Source organism: Schistocerca cancellata, unplaced genomic scaffold, assembly GCF_023864275.1.
Source record: "Schistocerca cancellata isolate TAMUIC-IGC-003103 unplaced genomic scaffold, iqSchCanc2.1 HiC_scaffold_426, whole genome shotgun sequence".
Classification (NCBI taxonomy): domain Eukaryota; kingdom Metazoa; phylum Arthropoda; class Insecta; order Orthoptera; family Acrididae; genus Schistocerca; species Schistocerca cancellata.
This window is the reverse complement of record NW_026046443.1, coordinates 1,032,585-1,055,503: the sequence shown is the minus strand read 5'-3', so window position 1 is coordinate 1,055,503 and position 22,919 is coordinate 1,032,585. Positions and strand designations below refer to the sequence as shown.

At 40.6% G+C, this 22,919-nt stretch overlaps 1 protein-coding gene across 2 annotated transcripts in view; it reads left to right on the top strand.

The window, feature by feature from the left end:
* LOC126124771 (uncharacterized) overlaps window positions 1-15,257 on the top strand; it is a 56,235-nt gene extending 40,978 nt beyond the window's left edge. Inside the window, exons 3-4 of one of the 2 annotated variants that reach the window (XM_049915116.1) lie at window positions 13,721-13,780; window positions 14,760-15,257. In XM_049915116.1, coding sequence (XP_049771073.1) covers window positions 13,721-13,780; window positions 14,760-15,077 — 378 coding nt within the window. In that variant the 3' untranslated portion in view covers window positions 15,078-15,257. The remainder of the gene's footprint in view (window positions 1-13,720; window positions 13,781-14,759) is intronic. The other variant, XM_049915117.1, reaches the window with a different exon arrangement.
* Window positions 15,258-22,919: the final 7,662 nt, after the last annotated feature.

Here is a 22,919-nt window from a genome sequence, read left to right as displayed (position 1 = left end):
ATTCGCATGCAGTCCCTTCTCTCTGAACTGGATTCCTTCCCTTTACCACCTCTATTGTGGTCCATTCACGTACGACTCCATGAGGTACGCCTTGGATGCAGCTTTGTCTGGACCTTTTGCATGGCCCTGAGGACTCCGTTAACCCTGCAGCTCTCCAGTGTCACTTCCTCTCGATTCTTGAAGTGTTCCGGGGCTCTGACGCGGTTTACACCAACAGCCCAATGGCTGATGGTCATGTAGTCTTCGCCTGTTCATGGAGGACATATTGAGCAGCACTTTTTGCCAGTTGGCTGCTGTGTTTTCACTGCAGAGGTGACGATCATAGCTTGTGCTCTTGAGTGCATCTGTTCATGGCCTAGCGAGTCGTTTCTCCTGTGTACTGACTCATTGAGCAGCCTACAAGCTATCGATCAGGGCTACCATCGCCATCCCCTGGTAGCATCCATTCAGAAGTCCATCTATGCCCTGGAACAGTCCTGCAGTTCCGTGGTGTTTGTGTGGACCTCAGGTCATGTTGGAATCCCCGGCAACGAACTTGCCGACAGGCTGCCCAAACAGGTGCCACAGAAACTGCTTCTGGAGATAGGCATCTTCGAAGCTGACCTGTGTTCGGTCTTACACCGCAGGGTTTTCCGGCTTTGGGAGACGGAATGGCATAACAGCACGCACAACAAACTGCGTGTCATTAAGGAGACTATGAATGTGTGGAAGTTTTCCATGCAGGCCTCTCGCAGGGAATCAGTTGTCCTCTGCGGGCTCCGCATGTTTAACTACTCCGTCACAAGGGTCCACCTCAATGTCTCTGTGATTTCCAAATTACAGTTGTCCATCTCTAGCTGGACGGCCCACTTTAAGCCGCTCTGCGGCTTTCCCAGCACCATTTCTTCTGTGTTGGTCGATAATAACTCCACAGCAGCTTTAGTTTTACGTTTTATCCGTGGGAGTGGGTTTTATACTTCTGTGTAGGTTTTAGCTCATATCCTTTGTCCCGTGTCCACCCTAGTTCTTTTAGGGTGGAGTTTTTAATATGTTGCAGAGTGGCTGGCTTTCTCTTCTTATTCAGTTGGCAGCCACTGTAATCTGCTTTCATATTTTACTCTCTTCTGTTTCTAGCACCTCTCTGTTGTTTTCTTGTCCTCTTTTGATCCTTTTAGTGTTCGTTGCCTTCCCTTCATTCTTGTGGCTTTTCCTTTGTTTCCGTTTTGTGTTATGTGTTTCCTCCGTTTTATTCTCACGCATGTGGCATTGCTTTATTAGGAACAAGGGACCGATGACCTCATAGTTTAGTCCCTTCTTCCGCCTTTAAACCAACCAACCAACACCTGCTATCTGCATTGCCCTTCAGGAAACCTGGTTCCCGGCAATACGGACCCCAGCCTGCCACGGCTATGAGGGATATTACAGGAACCGTAGCGACTATAATCGAGTGTCAGGTGGAGTTTGCATTTATGTACTAAACTCAGTCTGTAGTGAACCTGTGCCCCTTCAATTCCCTCTTGAAGCTGTGGCTGTCAGAATAAGGACGCTGCAGGAAATAACTGCAATGTATATCTTCTGCAAGATGGTGCAGTTGCACTAATTGATCAACTCCCTAAACCTTTCCTCCTTTTGGGAGATTTTAACGCCCATAACCCCCTATAGGGTGTCACTGAGCTTGCTGGTTGAGGCAGAGATGTCGAAACTTTACTGAGTTTGACCTCTGCCTCTTACATATTGGGGCCTCCACTCATTTCAGTGTGGCTCATGGTAATTACTTGGCCACTGATTTATCAATATGCAGCCCAGGACTTCTCCCATCTATCCACTGGAGAGCACATGACGACCTGTGTGGTAGTGACCACTTACCCATCTGCCTGTCACTGCCCCGGTGTCAGGCACGTGGACGCCTGCCCCGATGGGCTTTAAATAAAGCGGAGTGAGTAACTTTCACCTCTGCTGTCACCGTTGAATCTGCCCCACATGGTAACATCAATGTGAGGGTTGAGCAGGTGACTACAACAATTGTTTCTGCAGTAGAAAATGCGATCCCTCACTCCTTATGGTGCCGGAGGAATAAGGCAGCCCTTGGTGGTCGCTGGAAGTTGCTGAAGCAATTAAGGAGCGTTGGCGAGCTCTACAGCGGCACCCTTCCCTGGAGCACCTCATAACCTTTAAACAGCTCCGTGCCCTTGTTCGCCAACTTATCAAACAACGGAAGCAGGAGTGTTGGGAGAGCTACATCTCTACCACCGGGTGCCGTAGGTCACCTTCCCAAGTCTAGTCAAATATCAAACTCCTATTCAGGTACCAGACCCCAACAGGCGTTCCCAGTTTTGCCATAAATGGCGTGTTATCTACCGACGCAAACGCCATTGCCAAGCACTTTGCACGGGCCTCTGCATTGGAGAATTACTCCCCAGCCTTTTGCACTCTGAAACAGCGGCTGAAAGGGAACGTCCTCTCATTCACTACATGCCACAGTTAATCCTGTAACACATTTACAGAGTGGGAGCTCCTCAGTGCCCTTGCACATTGCCCCGACAGCTCCTGGGCTTGATCGTATCCACAGCCAGATGATTAAAATTCTCTCATCTGACTACAAGCGACATCTCCTCATAACCTTCAACCAGATATGGTGTGATGGCGTCTTTCCATCGCAGTGGCGGGCGAGCACCGTCATTCTGGTGCTCAGAACTGGTAAAAACCCACTTCATGTGGATAGCTATCGGCCCATCAGCCTCACCCACGTTCTTTGTAAGATGCTGGAATGTATTGTGTGTTGGCGTTTGGGTTGGGTCTTGGAGTCACGTGGCATACTGGCTGTGCGCCAGGGTGGCTTCCGCCAGGGTCGTTCTACCGCTGATAATCTTGTGTCCTTCGAGTCTGCCATCCGAACAGCCTTTTCCAGACAGCAACACCTGGTTGCCATCTTTTTTGAGTTATGTAAAGCACGACATGACCTGGTGGCATCATATCCTTTCCATATTGTATGAGTGGGGTCTCTGGGGCCCATTACCGATTTTTATCCAAAACTTCCTGTCGCTCTATACTTTCGGTGTCCAAGTTGGTGCCTCCCATAGTTAAATCCATATCCGGGAGAATGGAGTCCCACAGGGCTCTGTATTGCATGTCTCTCTGTATTTTTAGTGGCCATTAACAGTCTAGTAGCATTAACGGTCTAGCAGCAGCTGTCGGGCCCTCTGCCTCACCTTCTCTGTATGCAGACAACTTCTGCATTTTGTACTGCTGCTCCAGTACTGGTGTTACTGTCACCCACAGTGAGCCACCCACAAGGCGCACTCATGGACTTTAGCCCACGTCTTCCAGTTTTCATCCACAAAGTCATTTGTTATGCACTTCTGTTGGCGTCGTACCATTCATCCGGACCCAGAACTTTACTTTTATGACGGGCCACACACTGTAGTGGAGACAAATCAATTCTTAGGGCTGGTTTTCGACACTCAATTGATTTTGCTCCATCATCTTCATCAGCTTAAGCAGAAGTGCTGGCAGGACCTCAGTGCCCTCCGCTGTTGCCTGAGCAACACCAATTGGGGTGCAGATTGCTCTATGCTGCTGTGGCTTTACAGAGCCCTTGTCCAATCCCGAACTGACTATGGGAGTGTGGTTTATGGTTCGACAGTGCCCTCAGCATTGCATTTACTCAACCCTGTGCACCACTGCGGGGTTGGACCAGCGACAGGAGCTTTTAGGTCGAGTCCAGTGACCAGCGTACTGGTGGAGGCTGGAGTCCCTCCATTGCAGATGTGACATGGACAACTGCTCGCAGTTACGTAGCACACATTCGTAGTTCTCCTGAGCATCCGAATTATTGCTCCTTTTCCCACCTGCGGCAGTCCATCTCTTGCATCGGCAGCCCAGGTTGGGGCAAATGATTGCAGTTCGCATGCGGTCCCCTCTCTCCGAACTGGAGTCCTTCCCTTTACCACCTCCACTTCTGGGGCCCTGAAGTGGTTTACACCGAAAGCTCGATGGCAGATGGTCGTGTTAGCTTTGCCTATGTTCACGGCGGCCATATTGAACAGCATTCCTTACCCGATGGTTGCAGTGTATTCACTGCAGAACTGGTGGCCATTTCTTGTGCACTTCAGTATCTCCATTCAATCCCTGGGAAGTCTTTTATGTACTGACTCCTTGAGCAGCCTGAAATCTATCAACCAGTGCTACTGTCATCAACCTTCGGTAGCGTCCATCCAGGAGTCCATCTATGCCCTGGGGCGGTCCAGTTGTTCAGTGTTGTTTGTCTGGACTCCTGGTCACGTCAGAATCCCAGGAAAAGAACTTGCTGACAGGCTGGCCAAACAGGCTACCCGGAAACCACTTCTGGAGATGGGCATCCCCACAACTGACCTGTGTTCGTTATTACGCTGCTAGGGTTTTCAGCTTTGGGAGGCAGAATTGCAAAATCTCAGTACACACAACAAACTGTGAGCCATTAAGGGGACCACGAATGTGTGGAAGTCGTCGATGAAGACCTCTCGCAGGGACTCTGTGGTTCTCTGCTGGCTCCACATTGGCCAGGCCTGGGCGACCCACGGCTACCTCCTGCACTGTGAAGACCTGCCTGATTGTCGGTGCGGCACCAGGTTGACAGTGGCCCATATTCTTCTGCTCTGTCCTTCTTTGTCTGCCCTGTGACTTCATTATCATTGATTTTAACAGACAATGCGTGATCGGCTGATTTGGTTTTACGTTTCATCCGTGAGGGTGGATTTTATCATTCAATCTGAGTTTTGGCACATGTCCTTTGTCTCTTTGTGTCCTCCACCCTAATGCTTTTAGGTTGTAGGTTTTAATGAGTTGCAGGGTGGCTGGCTTTTCCTTTTTATTGTCATGGTCGGCCAGCCGCTGTAATCTGCTTCCTTGTTTTGCTCTCTTCTGTTTCTTGCATCTCTCTGTTGTTTCCTTGTCCTTTTAGTGTTCGTTGGCTTTCCTTCGTTTTTGTGGTCTTTCCTTTCTTTCTGTTTTGTGTTATATGGCTAGTCTGTTTTATTCTCACACTTTTAGCATTGTTTTATTAGGAACAAGGGACCGATGACCTCGTAGTTTGGCCCCTTTCCCTCTTTTAAACCAACCAACCAATATCAGTGTAAATATTTGATGTTGTTAAGTAATTTTTAATTTTTTTTTCTAAAATTCACTGAATGGTAAACCCTGCAAAAAGTTCCTCTATATTTGTTATAAATTTTCAAACTATATCAATAGACTTTAATCCTGGAAACATTCTGTTTTTGTGTCACTAGAGCAGTTACTGCACTTCGCTATAGAGGTTGAATGCTCACCGTGAAGTTTCTTCTGCAGTTACTACTAACAGGTTTCTGTATTTTTCTTTTTTTAGTGTCACACATGTAACAATGCTACTTTTCTAAGAGTTTTTATTCTGTTAGTACTGCGCTAAAAAATAAACTCCACCCAAACTGGCTATGAAGGCCCAACGGAGCAGACCAGCTGCTGTACCATCCCCAGCCTCCAGCTTTCTGAAGTCCTAGTTTTGACATTCTTTTGATATGTGGTTGAACCAAATCTTCAGTGAGTTCAACAACGTCAGGTTCTCATTAAAAAATACCACATGTGATGCAGGAGTAGGTATGCACCAACTGATCTAATGAGTCCACCTACCTTTCTTTTCATTATAGTACTTTATTATGTCAGGCTTAGAAGCACGTTCAGTAGTTGTAGAAAGTAGCACTACACACTTACTCTTTTTTGGCATGTACCATAGTTGTGTATGACCACAAGTGAAACCAAATTCTGTAATATGTTCCTTCTCACTTTTCTTTGGTGAAAATTCTCTACATACAAATGTTTTATTTAGTAAGACTATTACTATTCATACAACTGTCAACCCATGCTATAGTATGAAATCTGCCAGATCCATAGGTGTGAAGAAACTATCCATTATGATATTTCAGTAAATACTGAATAGTCTGTTGCAAGATGAGTGACACCACTGAAAGAAACATTTTTACCCCTTTCATTTCCTTCTTTTTTGAGATATGCTAGCCCTTTCAATGGATAGAAGTTTTTAGAGTGACATATCCAGAAAATTTTCATTCCATACATATCAGGTTTTGAAATCTTACACTGCCTAAATGCATACCATCTGCAGTTCATTGATCATCAGGTTTTCATTTGGTAGATAATATTTCCCCAAGATTATGATTTATGTCTTCCCAGATGCCTGAGTGCTGCAATTTTTCTTTCTCTCTTAATCTAGGAGATGTGCTTGGATAGCTCAGTTGGTAGAGCATCTGCCTGTAATAAAGCAAAGGTCCAGCAAACAGTTTTAATCTGTGAAGCAGTTTCATATCAACACGCAGCCCAATGCAGAGTGAAAATTTCATTCTTAACAATACTAATTACAGCTACTATTGCACTGGATATTGTAACTTAACCACTCCCCCACCCTTCAAGTGCTGTGTGAACACTGTGCTGGTTGAAACACAAGTCCCTGTGGTTACTTCGCTTCCAAAATTCCCAGTGTAAATATCACTATGGAAGTTGTTACAACAATCAAGGACAGGCCTTCTGCTCATTATGACAGTTATGCGTATTGTAAATTTAGGGAATTTAAAGAAGGTAGTGTTAAAGGGGTGTGCCTATGTGAAAAGTTTGATCACTGCAAAGGGAATGGAGAAGTATTTTACATGTCTGGACATCTCTGTGGATCACCTGATGATGCAGCTCTAAAAGTGATGAACCAAATGGAGAGAGTTCAACAAGAAACTACACTGTTATCTGAGATATACTGTATGTGAATGAAATGGGAAATCTGTATAAGACCCTGAGAATTGTTTTTAAACTGAATTTCAGTTTTCTGACACTTAGTGCTACCTGCAATATTCAATAAAGTGAGAGAATAATTACCACTACGAAATTGCTAACAAAAGACATGGTGGTGTTGACCATAAAATGGCAAATAATAGTCCATGTTTTACAGTTTAAAAACAAGAAAAAAGTGTTGTTTGACCTCATAATATGCCTGAAATAACAATATATGCATCCACGCATGTGTTCATACTACACATTTAAAATGAAACAAAAACCCAGTTCCTCAAACAAAATTTTTTGAATAATATTTTGGTCCAAAATTCTTTGGGAGCATATATCTATGCGATAATTATTATATATAACACTTCAGAATAAGGTTAGTAATGAATGAATTTCTGGCACATTGCTTTCATTCAAAATATTAAAACAAAGTTTTAACATATTGAATAAAATTGTAGCAGCATTGCACATTGCAGCTGCAGAAACTAATTCTGTTTCAAATAATACATCATATTTAAACAATACCCAGTAGTTAGTAAAATGCACATGTCTCATTAATTATCACAGATGATTAACACTAAGATTGGCAAACACCTAAATCTGCTTACTCCTGTGCCAACATCTCTCCCCAGTGCTGGGCATTTTAATTTTACTTCGACTCTCAGGTGCAAGCTTAGATAAAAAAGTTTATTAATTGTTCTTTATGAAAATGTTATACTGTTGTACTCACACATCTTTCATCAGTAGGTGAGAAAAAGAATGCCAATTCTAGGATTATGTTATGTACAATATATGTCAAGGAAAATGACTTATTACTTCTGGTAGTCCTTTTTCATGTGATAGAGCTGGAAGCATGGTTGCGCACAAAACACCACTTTACATACACTGCACTGAGAAGATGCATCTTTTTTCTTGGCTGCTGCTCCTCCTCCTTTCTGAGCACACTTTACATGTTTTCTGTGCTTTCTTTCTTCTTGATGGTATAGTATTCTGTCCAGGAAATAATTTCCAGCTAGTTGTCAAATATTAGCACCACTTGTGGAAGGTTGGAGTCAGTACTTCATGTCATGCACAGGTCCTTACAAACAGCAATAATAAACTGGCTGGCACTAATATTTTTTTTTCATTACCTGCCTTGGAAATAGCCATGAGAAATAGATGAAATGAATGAGCTATGGTCAAAAATTCCGTATGACATTGTCTGGTCACTTAGATTTACACCAAACTTGTTTTTTTTTAAATCGAGGACTGCTGCTGGTTTGATATTTTTCCCCGCTCCTTTCCTGTAAGTATAGGAAATAATGTCTCCACTATGCTTTGTGTTTGTCATGGAAACACCATTTCTGTATTTCCATTATAAGGCTAAAATATTTTCCTTATGACAAAAAATCATTTCATTGTGATGAAGAGATGTAGCATGCGAATCAAATGGCATTCCTCTCCTGTCCTTTTGACAGTGCCAATGAGATCAGTGCCTTTTGCTTCAAGAGCTGTTGCTAACAAACACTTGGTATAGAATCAGTCAGTGAACAGTGTGTGCCCAGTATCTGCTAAATTGTCAAGTAGTCATAGGGCAACATTGGTTACAGCATTGCCCTACCCACATAATACTTCAAAGTTCCAAATGTACCCTGGTAACATTGTCCCTGAAAGCATCTATAGTTTTGTTCAAATAACTTATGGGAATACAGCCATGTGATGTCATTGACAACCGCCAAAAGTGAGGTAGCATAACCTCTGCCCCTCTGTTTTTAAACACGTGAGAGAGAAGGATTCCATACAGAATTTAAACAAAAGCTACCATCTCCATGTATAATGTTACTTACTAATTTAATTTTAACAGTTTCCTTAGTAACACTATCTGGGATGATGATGGCATTGAAACAGAGGATGACACGCGTAAAGCTGAAATACTAAACACCTTTTTCCAAAGCTGTTTCACAGAGGAAGACCGCACTGCAGTTCCTTCTCTAAATCCTCACACAAACAAAAAAAAAAAAATGGCTGACATTGAAATAAGTGTCCAAGGAATAGAAAAGCAACTGAAATCACTCAACAGAGGAAAGTCCACTGGACCTGACTCGGATACCAATTCGATTCTACACAGAGTACGCGAAAGAACTTGCCCCCCTTCTAACAGCCATGTACCGCAAGTCTCTAGAGGAACGGAAGGTTCCAAATGATTGGAAAAAGAGCACAGGTAGTCCCAGTCTTCAAAAAGGGTCATCGAGCAGATGTGCAAAACTATAGGCCTATATCTCCGACATCGATCTGTTGTAGAATTTTAGAACCTGTTTTTTGCTCGCGTATCATGTCATTTCTGGAAACACAGAATCTACTCTGTAGGAATAAACATGGATACCAGAAACAGCGATTGTGTGAGACCCAACTCGCTTTATTTGTTCATGAGACCCAGAAAATATTAGATATAGGCTCCCAGGTAGATTGCCATTTTCCTTGACATCCGGAAGGCGTTCGATACAGTTCCGCACTGTCGCCTGATAAACAAAGTAAGAGCCTATGGAATATCAGACCAGCTGTGCGGCTGGATTGAAGAGTTTTTAGCAAACATAACACAGCATGTTGTTGTCAATGGAGAGACGTCTACAGACGTTAAAGTAACCTCTGGCGTGCCACAGGGGAGTTTTATGGGTCCATTGCTTTTCACAATATATATTAATGACCTAGTAGATAGTGTCTGAAGTTCCATGCGGCTTTTCGCGAATGATTCTGTAGTATACAGAGAAGTTGCAGCATTAGAAAATTGCAGCGAAATGCACGAAGATCTGCAGCAGATAGACACTTGGTGCAGGGAGTGGCAACTGACCATTAACATAGACAAATGTAATGTATTGCGAATACATAGAAAGATGGATCCTTTATTGTATGATTATATGATAGCAGAACAAACACTGGTAGCAGTTACTTCTGTAAAATATCTGGGAGTATGCGTGCGGAACGATTTGAAGTGGAATGACCATATAAAATTAATTGTTGGTAAGGCGGGTGCCAGGTTGAGATTCATTGGGAGAGTCCTTAGAAAATGTAGTCCATCAACAAAGGAGGTGGCTTACAAAACACTCGTTCAACTGATACTCGAGTATTGCTCATCAGTGTGGGATCCGTACTAGGTTGTGTTGACAGGAGATAGAGGAGATCCAAAGAAGAGCGGCGCGTTTTGTCACAGGGTTATTTGGTAAGCATGATAGCATTACGGAGATGTTTAGCAAACTCAAGTGGCAGACTCTGCAAGAGAGGCGCTCTGCATTGCGGTGTAGCTTGCTGTCCAGGTTTCGAGAGGGTCCGTTTCTGGATGAAGTGTCGAATATATTGCTTCCCCCTACTTATACCTCCCGAGGAGATCACGAATATAAAATTAGAGAGATTCAAGCGCGCAAGGAGGCTTTCCGGCAGTCGTTCTTTCCACGAACCATAGGCAACTGGAACAGGAAAGGAAGGTAATGATAGTGGCACATAAAGTGCTCTCCGCCACACTCTGTTGGGTGGCTTGCAGAGTGTAAATGTAGATGTAGATGAAGTGTATGTCAGAACCTCCATGTTGTTATATTCTATTGGATAACTGGTGCCAAGACAATGGCAAATCTGCTCGGCTGTTGTGAGAATGTGTGCCACTTATGCTCTCAGTACACTGGTCCTCCATAGTCCTTGTAGTCTGACCAATGTATGACTCGCCAGAACTGCAAGAAACATGGTATACGCTCATCTTATGCAAGCCTAGATTGCCCTTTATGGAACCTAAAAGAATCCTGATATTTGATGGTAGTTGAAACACACACTTTACATCATATTTCCACAAAATATGACCAATAAGAATTGAGACTCTTGATAGTCTCCTGCGATAAGGAATCTCCCCCCCCCCCCCCTCCCCCGATATGTTGAATCAGACATTAAACACTGCATCTTTTGAATGTAATCCTGCTTGTCCAAAACAATGGTAGCATTGCCCTTGTCCACAGGTATCAATATTCCTGGTGGCAGTATTATTTCAGATAGAATGTTGCTTTTAATAAAGAAAAGCAGTATTACAGTGTGTCTTAGTGCACTTGCACAGCTTCAAAATTTGGTTTTTGGGGGGGGGGGGGGGGGAAGAGTGAAAATATTAGATTTTAAATTAGTTTTTAGAGCATCGTAAATAACATCTAACATAGCACACACAAGCATTGAAACTGTATTTTCCAGAATGTGATATAGGCCCAATTATTAGAAAGATGTCAAATATAAAAGAGTCACTTGTGGTTTTGCTTGAACCAGAACTGCATCTTTAATGTGAGAACTGGATTTTTTAATAGACCTCAACTCACACCTCTACAAGTAGGGGCTACTCAAAATCTCTTTGCTGAATATATTTAACATTGTGCAGGCATACATAAATTAACCTTCAATGACTCTTTCACTATACGCGTGAAAGACAGTCAAAGTTTAGAGTAAGATACTCTGAGAACGTACAGCACTGAAAAGTGGAAACATGTACATCACATTTGCAAACCATTTCATGTAACAGAATCACCACCCTACTGCCATAAAAACAACACCAGTAAGCAGTAATAATAATTTGTAGACAGCTGAAGTCCACTACCACAACCCAGAAAGATCCATTACAGTCACTTAAGCAAAAGATAAGTCATCCTTGTCACTTGAACAAATTATTTTTTGAGGTTATAATCCCACACCTAAAAAAGCTTTCTTGTCTCGTGAAGAACATGGTGAGTACTATACACTCTGTCCTCAGTTATCGGAATAACCATACAAGTTTTAAGAGTATATGAGATGACGGTAGAAATGTTCTGTTACATACGTCAGATAATTCGTGGTGATAATTAAATGCAACACACTGTTTTTGCTGTATTTATGTAAAGTTGTGCTAATGCATGTAAGTTAACTTGCAGTGACTGCCCTTTAGCACACGAGTGAAAGACAAGCATAAAGTGTAGCATAAGATGTTCTGAAAAACTAAAGCTCGTAAAAGTGGCAATATATATTGTACACCACACTCGCAAACCACTTCATATTAACAGTATTACTACGCTACTGGTATGAAACACAACTAAGCAGTAATAATAATTTGTACACAACTGATGACAACCTACCACAAAAACATCCAGTACAGTAGCTATAAGCATAATAGACATGCCATCCTCTTCTCTTGAACAAATTAATTTTTGAGGTTATAATCTATGCCTAAAATTTCCAAAAAAGATTGTGCATATCTGAGGTTTTAAATAAACCTGTGATTTCAGTCCTTAGATTCCAGACTATATCCCATATATGATATTTTCACCCTCAGGCTGCCACTCACTCACTCTTTCTTGAATTAAACTTATCAGTTTCTCACGTTCCATATTTCATGTGCAAGAACGGCATCAATTTGACCGAAAAAACGAACTGATTTGAATTTCAATGATTGTCATCTGGAGTCTGTACGTTTGGGAGATGGGACTGACTATGTGACCACAGCCTAAGTGGCATGTTGATTTGAAAAGATGGACCATCTTTGTCCAATGTCGGTCGTTGGCAGAATTCACCGATATCGGTGCCACTGTGACTGCAACATAACAGAGCTGCATAACAATGTGGATTGTACAATAAATGTTGATAATATATGCTATTGTTTAAGGGGAAACTAATAGGAAATACAACTGACAGTCATAAACGGTGCAATACACTTTATTACATCGCTGTAGTTGAATTCATAAGAGCAAAATTTGTCACTTGTATTCATAAGAGCAAAATTTGTCACGATCGTAAAATTTCATACACTAGGTTAGGAGCAATGGGGTCAGTGAGCAGAAAAATGTGGGAATATTGCACTAATCACAGAAGTGCCAGCACTGCGATAAGGGGGAATGATTTTCTGGAAAGATATACAGTAGCTTCTAAAGTTTATAGAATACTCAACTGTAGTTCATAATTTACCACAAATTACATGACGTGCAAACACTTGTATGCACTGGAAAATTCTCAAAAATATTCATCTTATCACGTAGGAAGCCCTACACAATGAGATTAATGGGAAACAATTTTTTTTGAACTGGGATACTGTTGCCAAACATTTCCAAGAAAGACATTATGTAGTGTATTATTGATGATGAAGTACGAATTTTGCAAAAGTTCGAAGATAGACTCTGTGTTACAGTACCTACAAGCTTTGTATATTAATCCTTGTTATCACAAAAATGACACGAATAGTAAATATTAGAATCTGCAATACAGAATAAATATAGACTTTTTGTAATATTGTGGATGTCATGACTGGGCATAAATAGTGACTGTACATGCGGCTTTCTGCAGACACTGAAAACATGTTTATTTTATTTTTGTTATAATTGTCACATTGACATACTCGTAATTGATGCCATTATTTTCTTTTGTCTCATCGATAAACTTCACTGAGGGATGTGCATACCGGTAACTAACTGCCTGGGTAAAGTTATTAAAGGTATCTACATACCTTCAATTTAACTACGCAGTTTATCACATATGACATCATGTCAGAGCGATAAACTGTATGAATACCAGAGATATCTGCGCAATACAGGCAGGAAGCCAGACTTGTCTTTTGTGACTATAAACTGTGCAGTTCTCTCTGATAATCTAATTGTCGTCACTAGACCCTCATTCCGTCACAGTCATGACATATATGAAAAAGAAAGATGCACTTTTAGATTTTATTGACTGTTACCGGAATCTCTCTGAACTTTGGGATACAAAATGTGCTGCTTATGCCAATTGTGGAAAAAAAGCGACCACATACAATGTTTTAATACAAAAACTGAAATGTCTAGAGCCAGATATGACTTGTGATAGTGTAGTGAAAAAAATAAACAACCTTAGGTCCACTTTTCGGTAAGAATTATGGAAGGTTAATGATTAAAAGAGTTATGTTCAGAGTCTCTGGTATTTCAACGAATTGATTTTTTTGTTCCACCAGAAAATGTCGGATCGAGGTGAATCAACTAGTGCAGCTGATACTCAAGGCGGTGAAATGTCGGTAAGTGGACATGCAACAATAAAATGATAATACCATATTAATTTTGTATTTTAGAAAAAAGAAAGTGAATATCCGAACCTTATTCTCTTGCCTTGCACCTCTTCCTTAACTGCCAAAGTGATTGCGGGAAAGAGGCAGACATACAAGAAGCATACCTGCAACTGTTCGAAGCAGTTTGAGATTCCAAAACTTCATTTGGGAAGTCACTGATTACCGGTATAGACATAAATGCTGAAATGTCTTCATGAAATATTATGTTAACACCAGCACGCTATAATTACTGGTATATATAACTACGGTATTTACAGTCATAGGCAATAGAGTGATATGCTTTCCAAGTATGGAACTGTGAAACTGGAAACCAAAATTATGAAAACAATTTCAAGAACTCTCCTTGCTGTAGGGATACAATATATGTAATTCATCATTGAGCAAACAGAATATGTCTTCATTAAAATACCCTTCAACTGGAATGTCTCGTCAGAAATGAAAATATCTGGATCAGTCTAGGTGGTTTTTGAAAGGTTCTCAGAAAATTGAATGTTTAGTTTCTCTCTCTTTCTTTTCTCTTTTTGAGACTGTCGTAGATATGCACATTTTTAATCACATCAGTCTGGCTCATTCCAATGGCAGTCATTAAAACTTCATAATTTGTATCAACTATTGCCCTTAATACGAAGCTTAATGTGCCTTTGTAGCTGATGTAAAGAGAGTCAGAATTTGCTTGTTTCTTTATGTGAATGTGTGTTTTCCATCAGCCACTCCAAGACAGAGCAAAGATTGTCATTTTCCTAGAAACTTACGAGCACCTTCCTTCAATTTGAGGAACCTGAAATTGAAATAATCAGTTATTTACATTTAGTGTATATAGGTATTTACCATAACAAATAAACTTTAATGTAAGTGTGTATTTAGCATTTTTTAAATTTAACTCTGTACTTTCATTCTTAATTTTGACCAAATATTTCTGTTTATATAGGTTCCAGTTCACACACCCGGATTGACTTCATCAGAGCAAACATCCAGTTCTTCATTTGCAGCATCCAGCAAAAAAGTAATGATGGCTCCTCAATCACACGATCGTTTTATAATGCCCACACGGTATTTGGAAGCTGAAGATGATGAATTCCTGACATTGGCAAAGGGTTACGCAGTTAAGCTGAGGAAATTAACTCCACAACAGCTAATGTTTGCTGATAAAGTGATCAATGACACATTACTTGATGCTCAAATGGGTCTCTTGACCAGAGGCAGCTATGTTGTTCACTCATCAGGAATTCCGGCAACTCCTAGTTGAAATTGGCATTTGTAGTTTCATACTCCGTCCAACTTTCCTTCAGAACATCAAATTGGGGGGAAAAAACTGATGGAGAGATTCTCTTATAGTGATGATGATGCACACATATAACAATAATGATGATGATTTCTGAACATATTCTCATGTTGCGAATTTGATGTAATATTTTTGTAAATAATAAAGTAGCTATAGTGTTTCCATAGATCAGTCTTGTTTGGTTTAGATCCACTTATGAAATTTTTGCCTTATTGACACATGATAAGAATGATGCCGAAAATTTTTGGAATCTCTAAACACATTCTCCCATTTAAATTTCACATGGTCCTATTCCAGATCCTGTGCAACTTTCATTGACGTTGACTTCATCCTCACTGAAGATCAGCTACCTACTTCTGCTCACATTAAACCTACTAAAAAACAACAATACTCGCATTTTGACAGTTGCCATCCTTCCCTTGTCAAATGTTCCCTCCCATACAGCCTTAGCATCCTAGGCAAGCATATCTGATCAGATGCAGACTCTCTGCTACAATGTCACATTGTAGAGCATGTTCTGCAACAGGATATTTTGGCCAGTATACACCCTCTGTCTATGCCCATAACAGTATTTACATAACAGATAGTACATGATATATGTCATTTCACAGGTGGCTCTCTCTTTGACAGTAAGTGTTTGCCAGTTACAAGCCTTGTACAGGTAGTGGTAAGAGGATGCAAAGGCAAGTCTTACAGCGGGGATGATCAGGAGGTTAGGAGGTGGGTGCAGAAGGAGCATAGTGTCTCAAAAGGATATTGTTTAGATTGGGAGGAGGGGAAGGGAGGTGGGGGAGGGGCAACAAAACTCTGTTGTAGGTCTGGTGGGCAAAATGTCAGACAGTGGGATCAGCAGTGCCAGGATTAGATGTGAAACCTGCTTTTGAATTAGGCTAGCAGAGAGAAATATTTTCAGTGAAGACTGAGGTGACAATGGTAGTCAAACAGTAATGGCACTTTTATTCAAAGACAATAATTACAATGAAGTCACCATGGTTCATGCTTGTTATAAAAAGTGGGATATGGTTTTTGATAGGATGTGTTGTCACCACAGATGGCAATGCATGCTCTGAAATTTGCTCCCATGCTGGAGTTCTTGGGGTGGGGAATTCAATTCCTCCCCTAAACATTGTTGACAACTGCTGGTTGGATATTGCTGCATGTGGCTGTGGTGCAACACATTTCCCCACAGCATCCCACAAGAGTTCAATGGGATTTAAATGGTAAGTGCAGGCCAGTCTATTTGCTGAATATCCTCTCATTCCAAGAGCTGCTCCACCTGTGCTCTTTGATATGGTCATGCATTGTCACCCATAAAAATAAAATCAGGGTCGAATGAACCCCTGAGAGGATGCACGTTGGGAAGAGTATGTTGTTGTTGTTATGGTCTTCAGTCCTGAGACTGGTTTGATGCAGCTCTCCATGCTACTCTATCCTGTGCAAGCTTCTTCATCTCCCAGTACCTACTGCAACCTACATCCTTCTGAATCTGCTTAGTGTATTCATCTCTTGGTCTCCCCCTACGTTTTTTACCCTCCACGCTGCCCTCCAATGCTAAATTGGTGATCCCTTGATGCCTCAGAACATGTCCTACCAACCGATCCCTTCTTCTGGTCAAGTTGTGCCACAAACTTCTCTTCTCCCCAATCCTATTCAATACTTCCTCATTAGTTATGTGATCTACCCATCTAATCTTCAGTATATAGTATAGCGTCACAATATCATTGACTGGTGAATGTATTGTATTCAAAGATTTGGAAGCCAGTCTGCCCACACAACATTATGTCTTCACACGTCATAGCACCTTGCAATCTTACCCTCCCACACATCACCAGTAAATTTTCAGTCTCTTCTTAAAAATAAATTCATTTCAAAAGCTTCGAGAGGCATAAGCTGTACAAATAACGTTTTTACTTATTTTCATTTTCTCGTTGTTAGCTGCAGTTCGTCATGTCTAGGGGTAGATTCTTCAGGCTGAAATTTGTTTTTAACTTTGTGGGTTCCAGACGACTAGATAAATTTTAAGTAAGCCTGTTGCATGATTCCTGTTTGCACTTGTTTTTTATGATGTCACATTCTTCTATATCACACTGACTTTACTATCTCCATTTCCAAGGCATGCCCACCACTCCTAACTCATTCTGTGGTACTAACAATGTTCCAAATGAAATGAGCGTATGGCAATCATTGGCCGGGATGCCCCATCGAGGAAGTTCGGCCGCCAAGTGCAAGTCTTATCTCAGTCTACGTCACACTGGGTGGCTTGCGTGCCGGAGACGAGGATGAAATGATGGTGTGGACAACACAACACCCAGTCCATGAGCAGAGAAAATCAACAACCCGGTCGGGAATTGAACCTGGGCCTGCTTGCATGGGAGGTGAGCACGTTACCACCCAGTTAAGCAGGTGGACTAATATTCCAAAGAGTTTACTGAACAAAAAAAGTTTACAAACTTTCTTGACAAAAGAAGATTCTTTACCAAGTTATATCATTATTTTGTAAATGAGTCCAGAAATTAAATTTGATAAATAGTGCACAAATAATAATAGGAATTTTAAGTATGATAGATATTTCGTAATTTCAAATATTTCTATAAGAAGAGCAATTTTAACTGTACTTGCAGAGTTAGTACATATCGATTATAAGAAATTAATTTCTTTTTACACATTTTAGCCTGCAATACAATACATCATATACAAAATCATATGAAATTCTTTAATGAAACAGCTCAATATTTTGTGACAGACTGTAAAGTTTGCCAAACAGTGTACAAAATGATGCCAAAAGTTAGAATCTGGAGTTACAGAAGTATCCGATACATAACATATTACAGAAAACATAAGAAAAATATTTACTAAATAAGTCATAATCTATACATATATCACATCTAAATCTACATTTATACTCACAAGCCACCCAACAGTGTGTGGCGGAGGGCACTTTACGTGCCACTGTCATTACTTCCCTTACCTGTTCCAGTCGCGTATCGTTCGCGGGAAGAACGACTGCCGGGAAGCCCCTGTGCGCGCTCGAATGTCTCTAATTTTACATTCGTGATCTCCTCGGGAGGTATAAGTAGAGGGAAGCAATATATTTGATACCTCATCCAGAAACGCACCCTCTCAAAACCTGGACATCAAGCTACACCACGATGCAGAGCGCCTCTCATGCAGAGTCTGCCACTTGAGTTTGCTAAACATCTCCGTAACGCTATCATGCTTACCAAATAACCCTGTGGCGAAGCACGCCGCACTTCTTTGGATCTTCTCTATCTCCTCTGTCAACCCGACCTGGTACGGATCCCAGACTGATGAGCAATATTCAAGTATAGGTCAAACGGGTGATTTGTAAGCCACCTCCTTTGTTGATGGACTACATTTTCTAAGGACTCTCCCAATGAATCTCAACCTGGCACCCGCCTTACCAACAATCACGATATGGCATTCAGATTTTCAGATCAGTGGAACATGCTTTCACAAGACAGTTGATACAAATAAATGTAACTCCATCGCATATCTATGCCTGAATATGACATAATGTAATGTCGAAACTGGTTGCCTAATAAATAAAACCAAAATAACGGCCGTTGGTATTGTATTATTGGAAACTGATACAAAATCAAAACTACAACATTGCAATACTAAACTATAGAAATAAATACAGAGACAATGTAAATTACTAGAATTACAAATTGTAAGATTACATCCATATAATCACTCGTTCAAAATCTTCGAAAGAGAAGAGAAAAATTTCAGAGCCTAAGTGCACAATGAGTGAGCCGACTTTTAACGACTTGAAAAACTCACGACGGGTACAAGGAATATAGTACAAAATCACATCAGCCACGTAAACCATAGTATTTAAGGATATGTTGACTCTTTAATGGACAAAATAATGAAACAATATTAGGGCCTAAGTTTACGATGTGTGGACTGACCCGTTAATCCAAACCACACTGGTTACCAGCAAAAAAATCTTTAGACACAACAAAATGAATAAAACTCATAATCATATCAATGAGTTCAGCCATATGCTAAGAGTAATTGTAAGGAGCATCTAGCCTCAACCAGTGGTACCCAAAACAGAGTTAAGGATGAGTCTGTTCACAACTCGAAGTTCCAATCAGATGCAATATTGCAATAATTAGGATAAATACAGGTAAACAGAGTCATAGTTAGCTTTTAATGATGACATAATCGAGTAGCTTTATGATCAAAACCAGTGTATGAAAGCAGACTTGTATGTATACATCTTGTTATATTGTCTATACTGGTAAATGCCGTCCACACTATTTGCTAATTGTCCATAAAAACTAACCTACATACATAGAGACCTAGAAGATTCATTTACAACAGATTAAGAAAAAAATTATGTGAAATTATACTGTCTGTAGCAGTCTTGGCTAACAATTTACAAATCTCAGTCACAACACTGATGTAGGTGACAGATCCTCAGTACATTACCCAGCACCTATGGTCTCTTGTAAGTTGACTGGTCCAGCAGGATACAGCCATACAGTAGTGTGGGGAGTGAATCTGCCCACATCGTTCAGTTTCCTCTCTAGAGTTCTCATCAAACATTTCAGCAGGTAGGTAACTTCTTGTCTAGCATTCATGTCAAATCCTGAAACATTGTTTTATGTACTAAATATGCTGTTCAATACCTTCTTAACAACACACTAGATATGCTCTCCCTATTCATTTTTCAAAGTCAATTATATGGGATTTATGTCAGGTGCGATTAAAAAGTGTTCACATATGAAACATTAATAAACAGAGTTAAATGTAATGAAAAAAGTGAACTAATAAGGTATTACACACAGACATGATAAGGTACTATTCCTAATTTTTACAGCACAAATTATGAGCAGTGTCCCATTTCAAAATTGTAAAATGATGTACTCATTTACTCTCATGGCATATATATATCAAATTCTAAAGCACAAATCTATAACAGAACATAATTATGTAGTGTATCATAGATTTTAACTCGGTCAACAGATAAGACAGATCTTTAAGAATTCATGACAAACAAAACACAATTATATAGTTTTATGAATCTACAAATAGATTTAAACTCAGTCAATGGATACGACAGAACTCTAGAAACTACATGATCTTACATAATAAATTGACGACAAACAAAATACAGTTTGTGATTAGCACCTACATCACTATAATTAAACATAGTATCCCAAAACTTTTGATCAAAACATAAATGAGAAATCTGATATTACTTCTGTTCAACTTCAGATACCTGTGCCATATTATTAACACAGTTATTATTGTCTTATTGCAAGTGTATATTGGGGGTCCTGTACTTCTTGTATTTCCTCGCCCCAAAATTGTGGACTTCCTTGGAGGCAGACTGCCATTTCCCGAGTAGTTACTTCTATGATTGTTTCTCCTATTAAATTGCCCATGGTTATCCCCATTATTCAATTCTGCTGATGTTCAAAATTTCTGTCTCTATTAACATTTTGACCCTAATAGAAGTTACCACTATCTCTGTTATTGTAGCTATTACCATTGTGATCTCTATCATTTCAATTGTTATGGTACATACTTCTTTCTTTCTATGGCCCTATCCAGCCCGTCAACATATCGTAAAAATTGTTCAAGACAATTGTCCAGTCCACCTACTAAATACCACTGCAACCTTTCAGGTAATCTCCTTTTTAGAGCATCAATGTCATTTTGTCAAATGGTTGGTCAATATGTGTTAATTTCTAAAGTTGATTCTTACAAAACTCTTTCAGAGTACCATACCTACTCCTACAATTAGGACCATTCAAAAATATTATGAGAAGGAAAGTTGCCACTCACCATATAGTGGAGATGCTGAGTCGCAGATAGGCACAACAAAAAGACTTTTACAATTATAGCTTTCAGCCTTTAAGGCCTTCTACAACAACAGACAGACATATCAGACATATGCGCGCTTGCGCCCCCCCCTCCCCCACACTTATGCAAATGCAACTTTGTTGGCCACTGTCTTCACCACTCCAGCCCCTTCCCTGTTCCCATTCCAGTACTACACAGCCGTCATTCCACCACCACACCCAGTCTTTTTATTTCTCTCCTCTTCCGCTATTCCTCCCGCCCCCTTCCTACCTCTCCCCTGCCCTCAGTCTAAACTGCAGCACTTCATTGTCCACCACCCCCACCATACTATCCCTCCCCCTCCCTGCTCCAGCCTCCTCCTTACCCCACATACGTGTTTATCGTCGCTGTTGGCAGCGCAGTGGTCCTATGTATAAGTCTTTGAAAGCAATAGACATTGATGTGCTGGGCAATTCAATAAGCATCAGCTTACAGGTGGTCCAAATGTCTTTTGTGGACTGAGAATGAAGTTCACATGTGATGTTACTGCTGTCTTTGGAGGCAGTATCTGGTTGACGTTGGCTATTGTATGGGGGAACCATGTGGATTATGGTGGCCTTGTAGTCTTTCCTGATGCAAACATTTTGGCTTCAAAGACTTGGGAGTACAGCGAAGAGTATAGGACTGCTGGCGAAGGTTCCCTATGGTGCCTTGATTCCAGACAAGCCGTTTAATTTGTCTACAAGGAGAAAGAAGCAGCTCAATGCAGACGAGTACCCATTTATTTGGGCCAAAGTAGGCAACAACAATTGTAAAATAAAGATTACTGGTGACTGTATGTTGTATTATAGACAAAAAAATCCTCATCTCCTTTCCTAATTTACAAAACATCCCTCTGACAACCTTTTTTTATCTCTGAAACCTGATTACTAAGTTAGTCTATTTGGTATTGTACCCTCTCCATCTTATTATTGTTTTCAGACTGTTCTGTTTTCATTTCCTCTAATTTCGCCAAAATCGACTGCAAAATGTCAGTTTTAACTGTTCCTTTGCTGACTACATTTTCACTTCATTAAAACATGTCCTGGCTGGGTCCTACAGCTTTCACATCACTTCTACCCTCGTCTCTATTAATTTTGCTAGCAAACACACACACACACACACACACACACACACACACACACACACACACACACACAGACAGAGAGAGAGAGAGAGAGAGAGAGAGTTTGACTTATCTTTTCTTTTTGATGTTCCTCGTCATAGTTGTAAAATCGTCTTCAATTCATCCGGTCCGTCATTGTTGATAGTATCTTGTCACCATCGAATATGACTTTGTTGGGCAGTCCTCGGGTCTTCTTTCTTCGCATCATTTATATATATAACTGTAAATTACACAAATCACTGTCCTTTTTTCTTCTGCAAGAGACAAAACTTCGTTATCAGTCAACTGATCCCAGATGATGTCCACAATTGTAATCTTACCCTCTCACACATAACAACTAAATTTTCAGTCTCTTCTTAAAAATAAATTCATTTCAAAAGCTTTGAGAGGTGCAAAATGTACAAATAACTCTTTTACTTATCTTCATTTACTCGTTGTTGGCTGCAGTTTGTCATGTATAGGGGCAGATTCTTCAGGCTGAAATTTTTTAACTTCCAGATGACTAGATAAATTTTAAGTAAGCCTGTTGCATGATTTCTGTTTGCATTTGTTTCTTATGAGGTCACATTCTTCTATATCACACTGACTTTACAACCTTCACTTCCATAACATGAAAAAATGGTTCAAATGGCTCTGAGCACTATGGGACTTAACATCTGCGGTCATCAGTCCCCTAGAACTTAGAACTACTTAAACCTAACTAACCTAAGGACATCACACACATCCATGTCCGAGGCAGGATTCGAACCTGTGACCATAGCAGTCGCGCGGCTCCGGACTGAGCGCCTAGAACCGCGAGACCACTGCAGCCGGCCATAACG